This window comes from Phlebotomus papatasi, chromosome 3, assembly GCF_024763615.1.
Source record: "Phlebotomus papatasi isolate M1 chromosome 3, Ppap_2.1, whole genome shotgun sequence".
Taxonomy (NCBI): domain Eukaryota; kingdom Metazoa; phylum Arthropoda; class Insecta; order Diptera; family Psychodidae; genus Phlebotomus; species Phlebotomus papatasi.
The window spans coordinates 81,631,904-81,650,832 of NC_077224.1; the positions used below are offsets into that span (position 1 = coordinate 81,631,904).

The following is an 18,929-nucleotide window of genomic DNA, read 5'->3' on the forward strand; positions in this document are numbered from 1 at the left end:
CCAAATATGTTATTTGTGTCTTTGAGTCACTTAATATTTGGGGTTTTTCTATTTATTGATAAAGAAGTGGACTTGGCCTGCAAAAGTAAGTTTAAATTTACCTAAAGCATAAATATTTTTCACATTAAAAAATTAAAGAGAAAATCGCATTAATTTTTCGCATTAATGCTATAAATCAATTTATATCAAATTTTGCGGGTCAAGTCTACCTTTTTATTAACAAATAGATCAAATTTTCAATATAAAATAATTCAAACACACAAATTACACATTTGGACTCTCACTAGCGACAATGAATGTGAATCATATTAAAATTTTAATGTGGAAGTGTGATAACACAGTAAGAGCTGGAGGATCTTTATATTTACAGAGCTACTGCTCAACAACTCCTAGGAATGAAACGATACTCTGGACGGGATATTTTTACTTAAATCGTATACTTCATGTGAGCAACATATATGCGCTATGAAATAAGCCACTAAGAGTAGGGGAAGGTGGGGCCGTTTCACGCAGTTAGTTTTTTTTTAAACTGCTAAACGAATATGAGTCTTATTCAAATAAATTAATCCGTGTTAATTTCTTGGTATAATTGGTTATCTAAAAGTATTTAGCATAAGATAATTATTTATTATCCCAAAAATATACATTTTGGAGAGAGAAGTTAAACGATCTTCAGGGTAGATGTCTAACCCAGTTTCCGAAGGTCTCAAACTCCTAAATATCAAGCAATTTTACTGGTTTTTCGGAGTTTAATAGATAATTTGCCCTTAATAATGTAGTCCTAAATTAAATTTTTCCAATAAATCTTGAATGGTGAGAAATTATAAAAGTTAGCCTTATGGCTAAGCTTTAGGTCTCAAGTCCGTACTACTATCTTCTACTAAGACTATACTGAAGATTTGACAGTCTATTTGGAAGAGAAACTCAATGGATCTCTCTTCCGTTTCTGCAATTCTGATAAGAGGTCCCAGTGCATTCAGAATAACGTTTTAGATCGTTACGTCATTTTTCGGCTTCTAAAGCCTAAAATAGACACAGAGAACAGGGATCGGATTAGGGATCAGCCCGGCAAATGAAGATTGGTGTCAATACACTCAGGGATCAACCCAAACTATGAAGGATCAGGCTCAGTTTCTGAATTCATGAGGTCTAGTGGAGTTTACGAGTATTAGAGCGATATCAGCATCTGTGGCAAAAAGATAAAACTTCATTTTAGGTGTTTTTGGTTAATTTCCGAAATATCAATTAGGTGCAAAATAACATTAATGCTACGCTGGTTATATGAGCCTGAGTGAATCCGACAACCTAAGCCTAAACATAAAATAGAAGAAGACTAATGGTATATACACAATGTTGCAAAATCCTAAAATGCATAAAGATTGGAGTAATGGGAAGGTCAGAGTGCCCTATCTGTATGAAAAATATATTGATATTGCACTCAACGCGTGCATATTTAAGTTTAAGTTTAAGTTTAAGTTTATTGAAAAACCACGAAATAGGTTACAATCCTCTTACAATTACGTGGCAGGCAAAAAGAAAAGAAAAAAAAAGAATGTGAGGAAAAAAAATGCGTCAATACTAAATTTGAGGAAGAAATGATGAAAAAAGCAAAAATATTAGAGAAACCCAGCCTGGAAATGCCTTTGAATTCCCAAGCGAGAGTCACGAGCCTCACGGGGAAGTGCGTTGTACAAAGCTACTCCTTTAACAAAAAGAGTGCGGTAAAAGGTTTCCCGCTCTGCTTTAGGCACAATGAATATTTAATAAAAATTTACGCTGAAAACACTAATCCTTGATCCTATATCCTCAGTTTATGATAGTTTGGGCTGATCTTTTACCGCCAAATTTTTCGAGCTGAGTATTCTTGAGGATCAGCCTGTGTCTATTTCCAATAACGCTTACGTAGCTAGGCTTTCCGGATTCCGGAAAGTGGAAAAGGTATTCGGGCGCACAGGCAATTCTACCTTTGCCATGTGACAGAAATTGAACTCAATACACATCTAGATTTATTTCACATGCCGCAGAGCGATAAAATGTTCCAATGAGATAGGTATTTTAATTTTTAAATTCTGTGACAGGATAAAATGAAGTAATTTGAAACCATTTCTAATTAGAAATTCTGAGATTTCTTCACTGTTTTGGACAGTTTGAGATGGACAAAAGATAAAACTCTGAAAAGTACTCTGGAGTTTAATACAGTCTTCTGACGTAAGGCTTAAGAATATGGCTTAACCATAACTTCTCTAATTCCAATATTTATTTAGGATTAAATATTAAGGCCAAATAATCCAATACATTTTAAAACAAATCAGAAAATTGCTTGCTAATTAGGTATTTGAAACATCGGGGAATTGGGTAAACCTACAGTCTGAATCCGGCATAAGGTATGTACTTTGTGATCTTCTTTCTCTATTTGCCCATTTGAAATAATGAGAAAATCTCAAAATTCCAAGTTAGAAATGGTTTCTAATTACCACTATTACTATCTTATAATTATAACTACTATAATTATGACTACTATAATTATAACTATTACAATTATAACTACTATAATTATAACTATTATAACTATAATTACTATTTAATTAGATTTTTGATATCCAATAATGGTTCTTAAGAATCCCAAATATATATAGGGGAAAACTCTCTATCTTCGGACGACCGGAGATTCGGACAATTTAATTTGTCTTCTATGTGTTTAATTGATTTGGCCCATTACTCTTTTAAGTAATTGAAGTATTGGACTAAGTATTAAAATATTACTACATTACAATGGGTTAAATTAATTAAAAACATATTGCAGAAAATGAGTTGTTCGAAGCTTGAACAGCAGAATCAGTCACGAACAGAATTAGACAGCGGGGTATTATAGTTTTCCTTAGAAATAATATTAAAGAAACTACAATTTTTTTAGAGTTATTAAATACCTCTCTTCGTATTCATTGAAATAGTTATTAATTTGATTCAAAGATATTTTTCATAAATTACAGGCAAAAGAAATAATATTTTCTGGGTAATCCTGTCCCGGTCTCCCCTACGTACATTTTCATATTATTTAAGGCATTTCCAAGTCTGCCATATTTTTCAAGATCGGTTAAATCATTAGATACTTATATATAAAAGTATAATGCGAATATACTTTAACGAAGAAGTATAAAGCGATAAAATACTTTATCGCTTTATACTTCTACTTTTAATCTTGACCCAATATGAACTAATTTTTAAAAATTTTAAATATGGCAATTACAATAAATGTTGCTAATAAAATATTTAAGAAAAATTTTGAGGTTCCAAACAGCTCTACAGCTTCTACAGTTAACACATAAAATTAGTTTAACAAATTTAATGTAATTATTATGAATAATATATCAATAAATATTTATTTTTTACAAAATATCCACAAATGCGTTTAATGAGCTATAAATCATAATCATAATTACTTAAACAATTGTGAGAAAGTAAACTTTAAACAAGCATGCATTTAAACATTGTAACAAATTGCTCTCTTGTTGACTTAATAAAATCTTTAATAATAAAAATTGCTTTACTCAATAATGGAAAAAAAATTTATTTTATTCAAAAATAGAAAAATTAAATGAATTTTCTGTCACAATGAATTAATTATTCAAATATTTCACTTTAAAATTATTTAAATGAATTGATTTACATTTTATCTTCCCTTTTTTAAAGTATTTTCTCTTACCTTAAGAACCGCAAAGGAAATGCCTTTGCTATGTTTCACCTCAAATTTCGGCGTGATGGTACGCAGAATAAGATTCTCTTCATCACATTGTCTTCCACTTTCGCAATTTACCAACACCATGGCATAAATTGATTGCAAGAGGTGTATGTTATCAGAGCCTGATAAATAATTCTCCTCTTCAATTAAATTATTTACAATGCAATTTGATAGCGAAACTCAAATAAGATTACAACTTCAATGGAAAGAAAATCATTGGAGAAGTTGCGAAACATTGTAAAGAAGTTATGAATTTGATAAACATTTTGTACAGCATTGAAACATAAGAAATAAAACATGTGGTACAATGCAGTTCTTCTGCATGACAATAATGTGATTAATTTCGTGTGAAATGAAAAATTTATGAGACACGAACGATTTAATAAGAAATTTTTGCTTCTCTCCCCAGATGAAAGACATATTTTACCAGACCGGTATCTGAAGAAAAAGAAAGGAAGGAGAACTTGTAAAAATCAGACAAGAGCTCAAACGAATTAAAAAAGATAGAGAGTGATGGGAAAGAAAGACCAAAAAACTTCACTGAAGTTCACTGTTAAGTCTTTTCAGTAAAATTCACTACTTTGATATTACTTCAATCAACGGAAAATATATATTTGACTTTTTTCATCTACTGAACGGAATATATTGTTGTTGACGAGACTTACGGCGTTATCACACTTGCACATTAAAATTTTAATGTGAATCACATTAATTGTCGCTTGTGAGCGTCCAAATATGTTATTTGTGTCTTTGAGTCACTTAATATTTGGGGTTCTTCTATTTATTGATAAAGAAGTGGACTTGGTCTGCAAGTCTGGTCTGATGTAAAGTTTAAATTTACCTAAAGCATAAATATTTTTCACATTAAAAAATTAAAGAGAAAATTGCATTAATTTTTCGCATTAATGCTATAAATCAATTTATATCAAATTTTGCGAGCCAAGTCTACCTTTTTATCAACAAATAGATCAAATTTTGAATATAAAATGATTCAAACACACAAATTACACATTTGGACTCTCACCAGCGACAATTAATGTGAATCATATTAAAATTTTAATGTGCAAGTGTGATAACACAGTTAGGGACTATATAACTGGAAATTTAAAAAAAATAATAATGGAAGATTAGGCTTTCGTGTGTCGCAAAGATTGGTTTTATCGTTTTGACTGTCTTCAGGATAGGTCCAAATAGTTACAGGTCTGTAAATAATAATTTATTTTATATAATTTGACAGCAAAGGTTTAGCCCAAACTATCATACACTAGGGGCCCAAATAGACTCAAACTGACGGATCTTTGAAGACATTTAGTTTGTAACACTTGGCAGTAAAGATGTACCCCAAACTGTGATACACTGAGGCTTAAGATCATGGATTAAAGGCCATTTGCTTGATTTATTTCAATGTTTACTGCCAAATTTTATAGACTAAATATTCTCAAGAATTAGCCTGAATATATTTAGGGCTTTATATGGGCTTCAGACCTAAGGCTTAGCCATATGGCTCAACTGTTATAATTTCCTATCAGTCAAGATCTTATGGGAAATTTAACTTAGGATTGTATTATTAAGGACAAATGACTTATTAGATTCTGAAAGAGCAAAAAAATTGGTTGCCATTTAGAATTCTGAGACCTTTGGGAGCAAGGCATTTAACTTGTAATACTTGGCAGTAAAGATGTATTCCTAACTGTGATACACTGAGGCTTAAGATCATCCATTAAAAGTCATTTGCTTAATTTATTTGAATCTTTTCTGCCAAATTATATAGGCTAAATATTCTCAAGAATTAGCCTAAGTATATTTAGGGCTCCATACGGGCTTCAGACCTAAGGTTTAACCATATGGCTCAACTGTTATAATTTCCTATCATTCAAGATCTTTTGGGAAATTTAACTTAGGATTGCATTATTAAGGACAAATGGCCTATTGGAATCTGAAAGAGCAATAAAATTGTTTGCCATTTAGGATACTGAGATCTTCGAGAACAAGGCTAAACCTCTAGTCTGAAGACCGCTTAAGGATAAAGTACTTACGTATGGCTTCTTAACGAAAGAGATCCCTTTCTATTACTGGATTCATTCTCATAGAATTGATAAAATCAACTCCGTTATACGGGATTCAGACTTAAGGCTTAGCCATGTGGCTTAACTTCTTTAATTTCTTATCAATCTTTTTTTTTGGAAAATTATCACTTAAGATTGGACAATATGGGCAAGTGATCCATTATACTTTGAAAAAGCAATAAAATTGGTTGCGATTTTGAATTTCGATATCATCGGGAACTGGGCTAAACCTTAGGTCTGAAGCCGGTCTTATACGGGCTTCAGACCTAAGGCTTAGCCATGTGGCTTAACTTCTTTAATATCTTATCAGTCAAGATTTTTTGGAAAATTTTGTCTTAGGATTGAATTATTAAGGGCAAATGAACTGTTACATTTTGAAAAATCAATAAAATCGGTTGCTGTTTAGGGTTTTGAGATCATCGGGAACTGGGCTAAACCTTAGGTCTGAAGCCGGTCTTAGGGTCTATGAGAACATTCAAGGTTTTCAATGGCTCGGGTTGAATCTTATCGGATCCGCTGTATCCAGGCTACTTATTTGGGTCCATAATGCACTTCCAAACACTCCAAATCTCCATCCAGTTGAAACATATTGGGCTATTATCAAATACGATCTGAAGAAGAAACGCATTGCGAACATCGAGGACTTCAAGAAAAAATGGAATGAAACGATCAAGAACCGCGGTGATGATCTTGTACAGATCTTGATGGAAGGACTCAAGAAGAAGATTCGAGATTTCGCCAGTCAAATACTTGAATAAAAAAACTAATATCTAATAAATCTACAATGAATTAAAGTTTAAAAAAATATTTTACTTTTTTTTTAATATTATGTAGACTTCATTTTTAAAGCATTATTCTTGGGAACAATCTTATCGTGTACGCGCTTTAAGAAGAAGCGGTTGAAAGACAATGATGATGATGATGTTCTAAAACCGTCTTAAAATAAGTATATTGAAGTTGTAGAGAATTTCAAGGCCTTTCCATCGGTGCCGCAATTATCAAAATCGGTAAAGCACTTTGGAAAATAAATTCCAAAACCACTTTAAATTCAAATTGAACTACATAGCCTCCATCTTAATGTTCCAAGAATCTTTAAAAATAAAAAAAATCCACGAAAGTTCATTTTGAATACCCCTTTAACAAGTGTTTGAGAAATAAGAGCAAAGTTCTCCTCTTTATGTTTCCTAACTGTCTTTTCACGGTCAATTTTCATCTTGATCTTCACCACAGGTTTGTGTCAAAAAACGTCTCGAAAGAATTAAAAAAAAACAAGCGAAATAAAAAGAAATTCGATAGAGCAATTAATTTCACATATTGCGTCTTTATGCCTAATTACAATTTATTACCTTTTATTTCACTTAAAATGTACTTTATTTATTTTATCTTTTTGCTTTTGTTTTTTTTTCATTTGTTCCAAAAGTTTCTTACAAGACTTCAGCTTGAAATTGTACAAAAAGGTTTTAATATGGTTATAATTATTCCATCGCATTTTTTTTCTGCAGATTTCATCTCCAACTCTACATTTAATAGTTTTGATTCTCTTGCTTTCTTTCAGCTCTCCAAAAAGTTGTTCCACCGCAGCTACTAACGTAAACATCAATAGATAGCATATGAAGAAAAGAGAAGTGTTTTGTGCATTTAAAAAAAAAGAAGCCATTATCATAAATTCACTTTGAGAGATTCAAAAGAAAAATAATCGCTACATGATACCGCGTAAGCAATTTGTGAAAAAAGAGAAATAATTGTGGGAATAATAGAAAATTTGTCTATTTTAAATGATCTCGCAGCTAGAACTTCTTATTCCAGATGATTGGCCACTATTAATGTTGAATGCTTATAAAGCGAGAAAAGAAGCTAATTGTATGTGTTGGGAGACCCCTACAGAAGAGCATAACTTTTTTGAAAAATTCCATATTTCGAAGAGAGAACACTGGACTTCCTAAGTAAGCTCCACCCAAAAGTTATTTTAAGCCACGCCCCTTTCAGTAATATTGTCAATTTAAGTTGTAGCTCTTTTAAAATTGCTACTGTTTAATTAGAGGTTAATGTATCTTATTAATTAGGACTACGACTCTTTTGAGAAGGCTTTTCAGTGCTTAGAATTTTAATGCCCAAAACGTAGCATAGGTCGTTACCGTAAAGTCCGTCCTAACCGAGGCTCTTTGTGAGTTTTCGTAACAACCTTGCTTTTACGAGGATGAGTTGTTAGTCCTCTAGAAAGACCAGTAGGGGAATTCTGTAACAGTATGACAATGTCATATGACAAATTTGAGAATTTTTTATATTATAAATTCTGAAAAGTTAATTGAAAATCGTATTCTTACTGGTTACTAAGAGCTTCAGAGAGCTCCTTGCAATGGCTATTCGACGCTAACTGGACTTTAATGTTGTCCTGCTACATAATTTACTACGAAAATTTATCATGTGACATTGTCATATCGTTACAGAATTCCCTTACAAATCCCTAAATGGGGTCTAAATGGAAGGGTAATACGACACATAGCCTCTTCACCTACTACGGTACCCCTACTATGTTCACCTCCAAGCAGGCTAGATACCTGATAGGTCCCGGTGCACTGAGGTGAGTGATGGAAGATTGAGTAACCAATCCCAGTGGGAAGTCGCGAACCTGCACCTAACGAACAAGGAATCAGGTCCTTCTAGAGAGGATTGGGCGTAGGGCTATCAATCTCTCCCCGCAAAAGCAATATTGATACGAAACGACCTCGCTACGTTTCTGGAACGAGCTGAGAGAGAGTCATCAGGACTGGTGCAGGTCAGTGCAAGAGGCTCGATTCCTTAAAGGACCGTTGGCAAACCACCCTATAGCCAACGGCCGCAGCGATTCCACTGGATTTCCAGCATCCTTTTCTGCCATGTCCGCTGATTTTACCGCTAAAAATCCGCGTAGAATTCCCTGGATTTTACCGCTCAAAATACGCGTAGGCTTCCGAGATGGAATATTTGACGCTAAATTTCTTCCCAGCGTTCCATGGACGTTTGCGGAACTCTGTATAGGACCGTCGGATAAGAAATGTCCGCGAGTTTCCATGGACTTTTCTCTGACGAATATTTCCATGGCTTTTCCTATGGATTATTAGCGTATAATCGGCAGTCAGCCCTTTACAAATTTGGAAAAATCCTCTTTATTTCCACGAAATTCTCCGTGGAAATTTCCATTCAACGGCCTTAGAGGCTTCCATGGTTCAATATTATGGATTTCCAGGACTTTTCCAGTGGATTTTTTAATATATTTTTCTTCAAAATAATTCCAAAAATTGATCAAAAATTTCGTGGAACTTTCATAGAGAATTTCCAGAAAAAAACATCCACAAATATGGACGATCAGTGCCAATTGGCAGCTTAGAACTTGGAGAGTGTTCATCTATCAGACGAACACTCAATTGTTCTACTTTTGAATTGAAAATATTGCTATTACAGTGCTGTCTCGCTATATGCACAGTTTGGGTACTTTTTTTGACAGTTCTCTCTCTGAATATGCACAACTTTTTTTGAAATTCCCAACGGTTTTTTTCTTTCTTTTAATAAATTATCATTTTTTTATTGTTCTAGACTTTTCCGTGTTATTTTAAATATAATATGAGACAGAAAAAATAAAATTAAGAAAATTAAAAACAAGAAAAATTAGTTACGAAGAAAATAATTTTCTTTATTACTTTGTCAAAATGTAAACAAATTGATTTTGAATGCAACCGACACAAAAGCTGTGCATATAGAGAGTGTGCATATAAAGAGACAGCACTGTATATCGTTCATTTGAGTATGTCTAGCTCGCAAGAATTATAGCGTTAGGGCGAAAAATAATTGCAGCATTTTCGCGCTTACTTCCACGGAGTCTTAGTCGGAAAGATATCAGAAAATATATTCGGAATATTCAAAGGAAATTTTGAATCAATTTCCAGGTAATGCTCTCAGATATGTTGCAAGAAAATTCCTCGGACCTTTTTTCCAGGAAATCCACGCGAAAAAAAAACTGATAACTCCGCAGAATTCCAAGCGGAATATTAGCGTTTATTTCCACGGAAACTCTTGCGGAAAAATAGAAGACAAATTCCAGGGAATTTTCTGTTACTGTGAAACTTTGCGGCCGATCGGCTACAGGGACACAAAGTAATCTGTGGGCGTGGTTTGAAGTTTCGGTCCCCAAAATCATTTAGTCAACCGACTTTAAAAGCCTATTTAAAAAATTAAAAGTGTATGACATTTTTACCATTTTTTGGGAATAGTAAATTATTTAATGTAGTCCTTTTAGAATTTGTACATTCTAAGCATTGCAAGCCACGCCCATTTATGTACTACATAGTTGACAGCCAAAGCTTGGATTTTTATCCTCAATTCCTTAAGCTTCTTGGAAGCTAAAGCAGACTGAAACAATTGATGCCGTCACAACTTCTAGCATAATATTCCAAACAATTCATATAATCACGCCCTCTAGAAAGTCACGCCCACTTTTTAAACTATTTCCACATAGAATCCCCTAATACTTGTCCATTGGCTCTTAAGATTGCTGAAACTTGATAAGGGGAAAGAGAAATGGAAGTAATCTATGTTGCAACGCCCCCTCGGAAGCCACGCCTACTTTTTCATAGTAATTAAAAATGCAAATCAGAGTGAAAAATGTTAGTGTAATTTATCTTCTTTTCATTTTCTGCATTTGATTAATATTCCGCATGAAATTCATATACGTCCACTTAATGAAGGGAACGTATCTAAACTTATCAGAATGTATTAGAGGCGTAGCTTAATTCATTAACTGGTGATATCATCAGATCTATGTACAAAATCGTTTTGGTAGTAATACTTCACTTGCATAGGATTATATCTTCCCTATCACAATTGAAAGACAACTTTAGTTGACAATATCTCCGAAAAGGGGCGTGGCCTAAAATTATTTCATTTTGGAACTCATGTAGAAAGTCCAGTACTACCTCTCAGCAATATTTGGCATCAAGAACAAAAGTTACCTTTTCTGTGGTTATTCCAGTGTTGGTTTGTTGGTTCAAAAATCTAAAATTACTGATCACAAAATTATTTTTTCTTTCTGTATTTTTTTTGCACATAGATTTTTATGTGATAAAATATTTGGATAGCTTGCTAAATGACTAATTGAGTGTTGCATTTGGATTAGTGTAAGAGAATCCCTGGAATTGCTCTTGGGCCATTGACTGGAGAATCTCTTTGTCAATCGGTGTCAGCCTCACGCGTTCCTTGGTGAAAGTCTTATCGAAATATTGAGTATCCAGTGGATGCCGCTGAAAAGATACCATCACCATTTATTTGTAAATAAAACAGCATGAAAAAAATTCCACAATTTACCACTTGAGGCTTAAATGGTGGTTCCAATTCGCGTTTTTCCAATTTATCCCAGTTGATATGGAAGAAGAATTGATGATCCATTATATCACCCAAGGGACAGAAATTTGATCCTAATCTGATGCTGGCATCTTTCTCTAAGAGCTGCGTACAATCCGAGGAATAAAACACAATTAAGAAAAAAAAAACGAAACGGCAAATTACACAGTGTAATAAGATTAAATGTGAAACATTTATCTTTCTTACAGCTTTGAGAATGTTGTGAGCTTCTTTGGATATATAACCAGGAATCCATGGAACTTCATTGCAAATTGACCAGAAGAGTTCATCTTCATCGCAACCACTGAATGGTGATTGACCGATCAGCATTTCGTACAGGAGAACGCCAAAAGACCACCAATCAACAGCTTGATTGTATTTTTGACCCTAACCAAGAGCATCAAAGTCAGAGGTTAGCCGATGATTAATATTGGTTAATCTTTATGTAGTTCATAATTTGGATGCTGTAGTTTACACTTTTTGGTACAGTTTTTATTAAATCACTTTTTTGTAATCTCATTTTGTTGTTGAAAAGAAATTGCTGGGTGTTAATGCGTTTTTCTGATCAATAAATTACAGGGTTACAATTTTGTGTCGATCGGATTTAATTCATGTAAGAAAACACATTGGCATAATGCTTCACAATGGCAAGGTTAAAGTACATAGCACAAGACGCTGTGCATATGGAAAAGTGAGGTTATTCTTTAACATAACCTCAAAGTACCATAACCTCGAAAGCTGTGTACTATACAGTAGACCCTCAATTGGGCATTTAGGCCAAAATGTCATCGGAATAATCAAGAACTACGGCTGTCAAACTGTTTGAAATCCAACGGTTTTTTGTACATAAACATAACGCATAAAAAAAATTTACATAGTTACAATCAATGTTAATAATCACCGAAAACCCTGATCAAACACCTTAAATGATAAAGAATATCGATAAATTTAAATAAAATCAAAGCAAATTTGAAGAGATTTGCTTTAATAAACAAACCTAACCTAACCTAACCTGAAAATTGTCAACAAAGTTTTTTTTTTAAGTTTGCCAAGCACCTACTTTACCCAGGGGCATGACGTTTCCTATGTTTCCCATATGTTTCTAGCGTGCCGAAAAAACTTTGGAGTTTATTAGGTGTTTTCTTTCATTGTACAATGAATTAGAAGAAATACAAGTACAAAATAAAAGGCAACTTAATACTGAATTTGCAACCGAAAACCCCAAATTGTCAACCTACGTAGTTTCGGAGATATCTCGAGAAATGTGTACGAAAGCAGGAAAAAATTTATACTAAAACTGGTCGCATTTTTCAGAGCAAATGTCACCCCCCTGACTTTACCCTTCTATCACACTTTCCATTAAAATTTGATGACTGTTCACTATTCGATTGACTTTGATTTATTTATAGACAAAAAGCTGAACTTGATCCACTAAAACTGGTTTTAAATAGACTTAAATAGCATTAATATAAATCTACTATCAATACAGAAAACCAATTTATAAAAGAAAAGTAACTTTGAGATTTACCTTGCTTTAACATAACGTCAAATGATAAAAAAGGTCTTATATTCCAATCTAACCAATAAATTGTTTCAATTGTGAGGTTATTGTTAGTCTAACCTCAAATTTTATTCCATGAATATTTATTATACTAAAACTTTCACATATTTCTTTTGAACTTAAAGAAAAAGCAAATAAAGAGACTTGCTATAGAGTAATTTTTGCAATTTATAGAGTCAAATCCTAACCTCAAAAATATAATAAGCCAGTTTTTCATTAAAACCCCGAATTAGACAGAATTTTATTAGAAGTAAGTGGACTACCTGTCCAGCGTTTGAATATTTCAATTAGGTAAGTAGGGAAAGAGCAGTACTGAGAGGAGTAGGGGAAAGTACCTATGCTTCGTATGTTCCCAAACTTCGTAATAACTAAATTTTTCCTATGTTTCTCAATACATTTGACTCATTGCGCCCATATTTTAAAAGCTAGGGAAAAAACAGTTTTTAAAATATATTCCGGAGTCACATTTATTCAAGGTTATAGGAAAAATTTGGTCTTTACGAAGCTTGCGGTCGTACCAAACATGGGCACCCGGGAACAAATTTTCAGAACAAATTTTCGGGTTTTAAATGATTTCTGAAAAATGACGTAACGCTATTTGTCCGTTCGTACGTCTATCCGTTTAGCCTTTACCGCCTAGAGACCAAACGGTTAGAGATACAGATTTTGAACATTTTAGGGGCTCCTACATAAGTCGACCCTGGGACCATTAACATGTTCCTCATTTTCCCCCGACTCTCCCCTTCCTCTCCTAAACCCAAGGGGCAAACAACTGACCAAAATTTCATGTCGTAGAATCAATATTCACAAAATATTCACAGTTTTATATGAGAAGAAGAAAATATTCGAATATTTCACTAAATATTCGCGATATTCGCAATATTCAGAAATTATTCGTGATATACGCAATATTCAGGAATTATTCGCGATATTCGCGATATTCACGATGTTTATGAAATATTCGCATTATTCGCGAAAAAATGCCGATATTCGCAATATTCACGTTGGTAGATGTTCTAGACTCGCGAGTTGTTTTCCCCTTGCTAAACCATGTTTTTTGGGATTGCTCGAAAATGCCCCTTGCGAATTTTTCATTTTTGAATATGTTTTAGAGATTACCCAAGCGGACAATTCGCTTTTATTCGAATATCCCGTTGAATCTTCTCTCATGTTTGGGATCTTTGGAAAGGTCTTGGAATTTTCGATAAAACGGCACCGGCTGCAAGAGGTTCTCAATCGGTAGTGAACCAGTTCATAAATGATAAATAATTTTTAAACGAAATTCAATTAATATTACTCTTCAGGAGTATTTCGCGCAGTATCTGCCAAACTTCCTCCCACTTATATTTTTTAATCAGAAAACTTTAGCTAAAACTTGCTAAAATTGAATCAAATGTATTAAATAAAAATATATTTCGCATTTCGGAATTTAAAAGATTTTTTTTATTTTCAAAATTTTGATTTCGAACTTGCGGATTTTTAGGGTTACCGGCAGTATAACCATATTTCCTCAATAAACTTTTAATCAAATCAATAATAAAAGGTTTTAGAAAATACGGGATATATGTAATGTAACAATTTTTTCTTTAGATTATTCGAACAAATACGTAAGACACTTAAGGTATCAGAATAGGTAATAGGGGTCATAGCCGGTGATATACTTTTGGCCTTTTCGTAAATGATCACAATTTATGATTTAAAAGAACCACAAATTTGCCTTTAATATTGTTCTTCAAGATTTTTTATTTAAAAGAAAAATTATTAATGATAGCAAATAGTAGTTAAAATCGTTACTTTTACGAAAATTTTAGCTTCATAAATTATTCATGTTTTTCTGAAAAATATTTTGTTTTATACCTGAATACCTTTCTCTTATTAATAAAAATTTGATTTTTTAAAAATTTTTCAGAATTTTTTAAGACTTATGAAAAAACGAACGGCCATAAGTAAACACTCTTTAGAAAAAATGAAGACTTATGGCCATAATCTTATACGTAATAACTGTAATTTTCCGAATGAGGTTAAGATATTAAAATATTTAATTAAAAAGTGTTTAAAAATTTTAAATCATTAAAATAGATATTTTAAAGTTTTAATTTCACGAAATTAAGAGCTTATGTAATAAACTTTAACACGTTTGCTTTGAATAAATATCAATGATCATAGCTCTATTACAAAACTTTGTAAGGAAGGAACGAGGATCAGTTTAATATTACAATATAACTGAAGCCCTGTGCCAATGTGTTTCCACCGATTCCACTTAAATTAAAAACGGACTAGCTTACCTTTATAATTTCAGGTGCCATGTAATCTGGAGTTCCGCAGAAGCTATCAGCCGTTCGATCTAGATAAATCTGCAATTTGCACATACCAAAATCTGCAATTCGGACATGTCCATCGAAATCCAGGAGTACATTGTCCAGCTTCAAATCTCTGAAAGTTAAGAAAAAAAGCCAATATGAAAAAAAGCTTAAGAACGTCTCGTCACTTTCGATCGCACCTGTAGATGATGCCTTTCTTGTGCAGAAACTTCAGTCCTGAAATAATTTCTGCCGCATAGAATCTCCCTCTGACTTCAGGGAATCTTCCGCTCTGTTGGATGTGAAACATAAGATCACCTCCATTCAGGTACTCCATCACGAAGAATAAGTGACTCTGTGAATGGGATAAAACGCCATGAGGTAGGCAAGGGAGTAGATCGGTTAATTTAAATCATTTGGCACGAAATTCGTTTACATCCCAATTTGGTATATAATAAATTTTCATGCAATTTCCTAACAATAAATTTTAATGCGTTCATCGTTGAAACGTGCTTTCATCGGAAAATCATCAATGACTTTTTTGTATCCGCAGTAAAAAGCATTAAGTAGGAATTTTAGCGGGAATATCAATCACTGAACTCGTTTATACGCTATGAATAATCCGGATTTATTTGAAATAAAGAATTATATCATTTCATAAATCTTAGTGCTAATCACAGAGCTATTTCCCATGACTTCTCATTTTCGCCGCAACTGTTCTTAAATTGCCAGTCAAATCGTTAGTAGCATCACCCTAAATTTTTTACATGATTTTTGTTTTGTAATTTATTTAATTCTGCTTAAAAATGGTGTTTTTTGACTTCACGCTGTTTGTCCGTCTGTCCGTCGGCAATTACCCCGCCTTGAGTACAAACGGTTAAAAACAGATAATTCGTACTTTCTAGAGACCCTCCATAACTCGACCTGGGACCACTAATAGGGGAAAGTTCCCATACTTTGCACGGTCCCAAGTTTCAAAATGAATAAATTTTTCCCATGTTTCTGAATAAATGTGACATGGCATTTTAAAAACTGGGCACATTTATTGAACAACATAGAAGAAAAAATAGTCATTATGAAGCATGGGACCGTGCAAATCATGGCCACTTTCCTTTATGCCCCTCATTTTCCCCCATTTCTCCCTTTCCCTCCAAAACCATGTTTTTTGGATTTTTCGAAAATGCCCTTTGTGATTACGATTTTTTCGTTTTAGAATATGTTTTAGAGATTACATAGGCGAATATTTCGTCCCTATACGAGAATCCCGTTGAATCATACCTAAACAGTTTTTCAGAGTCGAAAGGTAAAAAGGCTGTAGAGAGCTTGTTTCTCAACTGAATGGAGTCATAATTGGATCGTTTGAAAGGTCTTGGAATTCCTGACAAGTCTGAACCGGATCCAATCGATTACTAACCGGTAATACATCGATTCATAACCAATAAGTCAAGGGCCTCTCGACATTTCATTTTTCCATAGGTTTTTGCATAGAGGCACTGAAGACTATTGGCAAGTTTTTTCCTAAAAAGAATTGACTTATAAGTTTGATATATTTTGAAATCGTGTATTAAAAGCTATCTAAAATACATATTTCATAATCTTAGCTGAAATAATACAAGAACTACAAGCAAATTTGTTTATGTCGTGGTGCAATATCTGCAAAATTTTTACAAGAAAAAGTGAAAAATAGCTTCACTTTTTATTGGGCTTGATGGGCTTGATAGGCCCCTGCAGTAAGTAATTTTTATCAGAAAATCAATTGTATTACTCCCACCTCCTAAGCCAAACTAGACCATCTTTTGAGTGATTTTTGTATCGGTTTCAACTCGATTGTGAATCGTTAAGCGGTCATCTTTGCAAAAAACACTGCAAAATGTATACAAAGAAATTGATAAGTAATTATTGACACCGAAACTCCTTTACTGTGCACGAGGGCATTAGTTTTACCGCAGGATGCTCTAAAAATTGTTCTTAGTTTTCTTAGGCTTTTAGTCGAAAAGATCGCTCAAATGAAATAAAAATTCAGAAGAAACATCTAAGTTCTTTTTTATCTAGTTAGAGTTAAAAATTAAGTTCTCAGTTTTAAGAAAATATTGTAGGATAATTTACTGAAAGTCGGTCCTATTAAGGTATCTCCACATTTTGAGAATTTTTATCCAAAATGAGCTTCAAAAAGTGTCCTACAAAAAATTACCTACACATTAGTGACAATTTTTGACAAAAAGTTGGGTTTTTGACAAGGTTTTTCATGGAAATTTGTCTAATAAGCAGGCAATTTCTTTCAAAAATCTTATTCAATTCAAGAAAATTTCTATCAAAAATTTTTGAAAGAAATAAACCTCTACATCAGAGGTGTGCAGGAACCGTTGAAACCGAATACACGTCAAAATAAGTTTGTTCTGGTAGTGTTTTGATCATTGGCGAACATGTATCATTTAACGTTTATTCGGTTTCAACGGTTCTTGCACGCCTCTGATCTACATATTGGAACTAAATTCGTCAAAGTCATTTTTAACAGAATTTTTGAAAGAAACCATCACGATTTGAGATTGTTTTTCATGAAAATTTGTTGTTTTCTGCTTGAAAAAGTGATAAAAGCGTTAATCGAAGTTCCTTGGGATAGTATTTAGTGATTTTTTTAGTAGAAAATAACCCAAAAATGCAAAAGAAGAGTTTTTCCTGCGTTGAGAAATATTTCCTCTGATTTTTCTGTAAAAACTTCCGGAAGTTAATTCATCTGTGTATTCCTGAGGTGTTCTTCAATACAGTGGCTTTGTACTGCATGGATTACAACATGGTTGGAAAGCAGGAAATTGACGGACCCTTTGGCATCTCTATTGACTTTCCGGATTGCGCGAACATAATCTCAAAACTGTGTCTTTACTTTCATCTACAAATATTATGTGATATTTATGGTATGATATGATATTCATGGTTTTTCACGATAGTCTTAAAAAACATTTTCAACAGTAGAATCCCAGAAGCTATCCGGAAAAGTGAATTTGTAGCTGCCTCTTCACGAGCGGAGCAAGAGACTTGGGAATGATAGCAATCTGTCAAAAATTTTTGATGGAAAATAATCCTAATGTGGAGGTATCTTACTTCAAACATTCCCCTTGTGTAGACAACTTTAGTCATCTCAATAGGTCATTGCCGAGGAAGTTCTATGAATTTCTTAAGAAATAGCACGGGTTTTGAACAAAAGGTTTAACCTGGTACGTAAAGTCGCCTTACAAGCTAAATTTCCATGTGTCCGACTTACAGCGTTCTTTGACTTTTCGCAAATGATCTTGTTATGAAGTTTTTTTTTTTGGATTCAACTGAAATTTTTTGGGTACCCGATAAATAGACACTTTTCGGATAATTGCCACGAGATTCTCTGAACATGTTAATTAAAATTCGCTTCAGGAACAGTTTTAATCCGGGATTATTTAGCGTATAAACGTGGTCAGTAAAAACAGTTGGATGAGCAATCTGGTTGGATGTAGACCACGGTCACAAACTCGTAGTGAATTTGTTCAATCATTAAATCACTAATTATACCCATCAAACAATTAAATGATTCGGTGTGCAGCACCGCACCAAAAATATCTCAATAATTCATTTGTATTTCCTGTCCGACACACGACATTTGAGCTTCGCGTGCGTCTCGGGGCGCTTGCAAGAAGCGTCTTGTGCCGGAATTGAGATTATTACCTCGGTTTGAAATGTACAGAAAAGATGACATAAGTAGGGATGTTTGGTGCCCAAGGCGAGAACTTTCCTCTCAATTAAGGTACATTCCACATCATCATCTTCCAGAACTACATCCTTCTTCAGGCATTTTACTGCGTAGTAAAATTCTGAATTTCTCAGTTCGGCCAAAAGTACCTGAGAGAGATGAGAGCAGATGT

General features: G+C 33.5%; 1 protein-coding gene across 6 annotated transcripts in view; it reads right to left on the reverse strand.

Annotated features, from left to right (window-relative positions):
* Positions 1 to 7,152: 7,152 nt before the first annotated feature.
* Positions 7,153 to 18,929, reverse strand: part of LOC129806028 (putative protein kinase C delta type homolog) — a 49,172-nt gene continuing 37,395 nt past the window's right edge. For all 6 annotated transcript variants that reach the window (XM_055854333.1, XM_055854332.1, XM_055854328.1 and 3 more), the window contains 6 exons: positions 18,733 to 18,906; positions 15,240 to 15,394; positions 15,025 to 15,172; positions 11,386 to 11,565; positions 11,143 to 11,283; positions 7,153 to 11,078 (listed from right to left, as the gene is read on the reverse strand). In XM_055854333.1, coding sequence (XP_055710308.1) covers positions 10,929 to 11,078; positions 11,143 to 11,283; positions 11,386 to 11,565; positions 15,025 to 15,172; positions 15,240 to 15,394; positions 18,733 to 18,906 — 948 coding nt within the window. In that variant the 3' untranslated portion in view covers positions 7,153 to 10,928. The remainder of the gene's footprint in view (positions 11,079 to 11,142; positions 11,284 to 11,385; positions 11,566 to 15,024; positions 15,173 to 15,239; positions 15,395 to 18,732; positions 18,907 to 18,929) is intronic.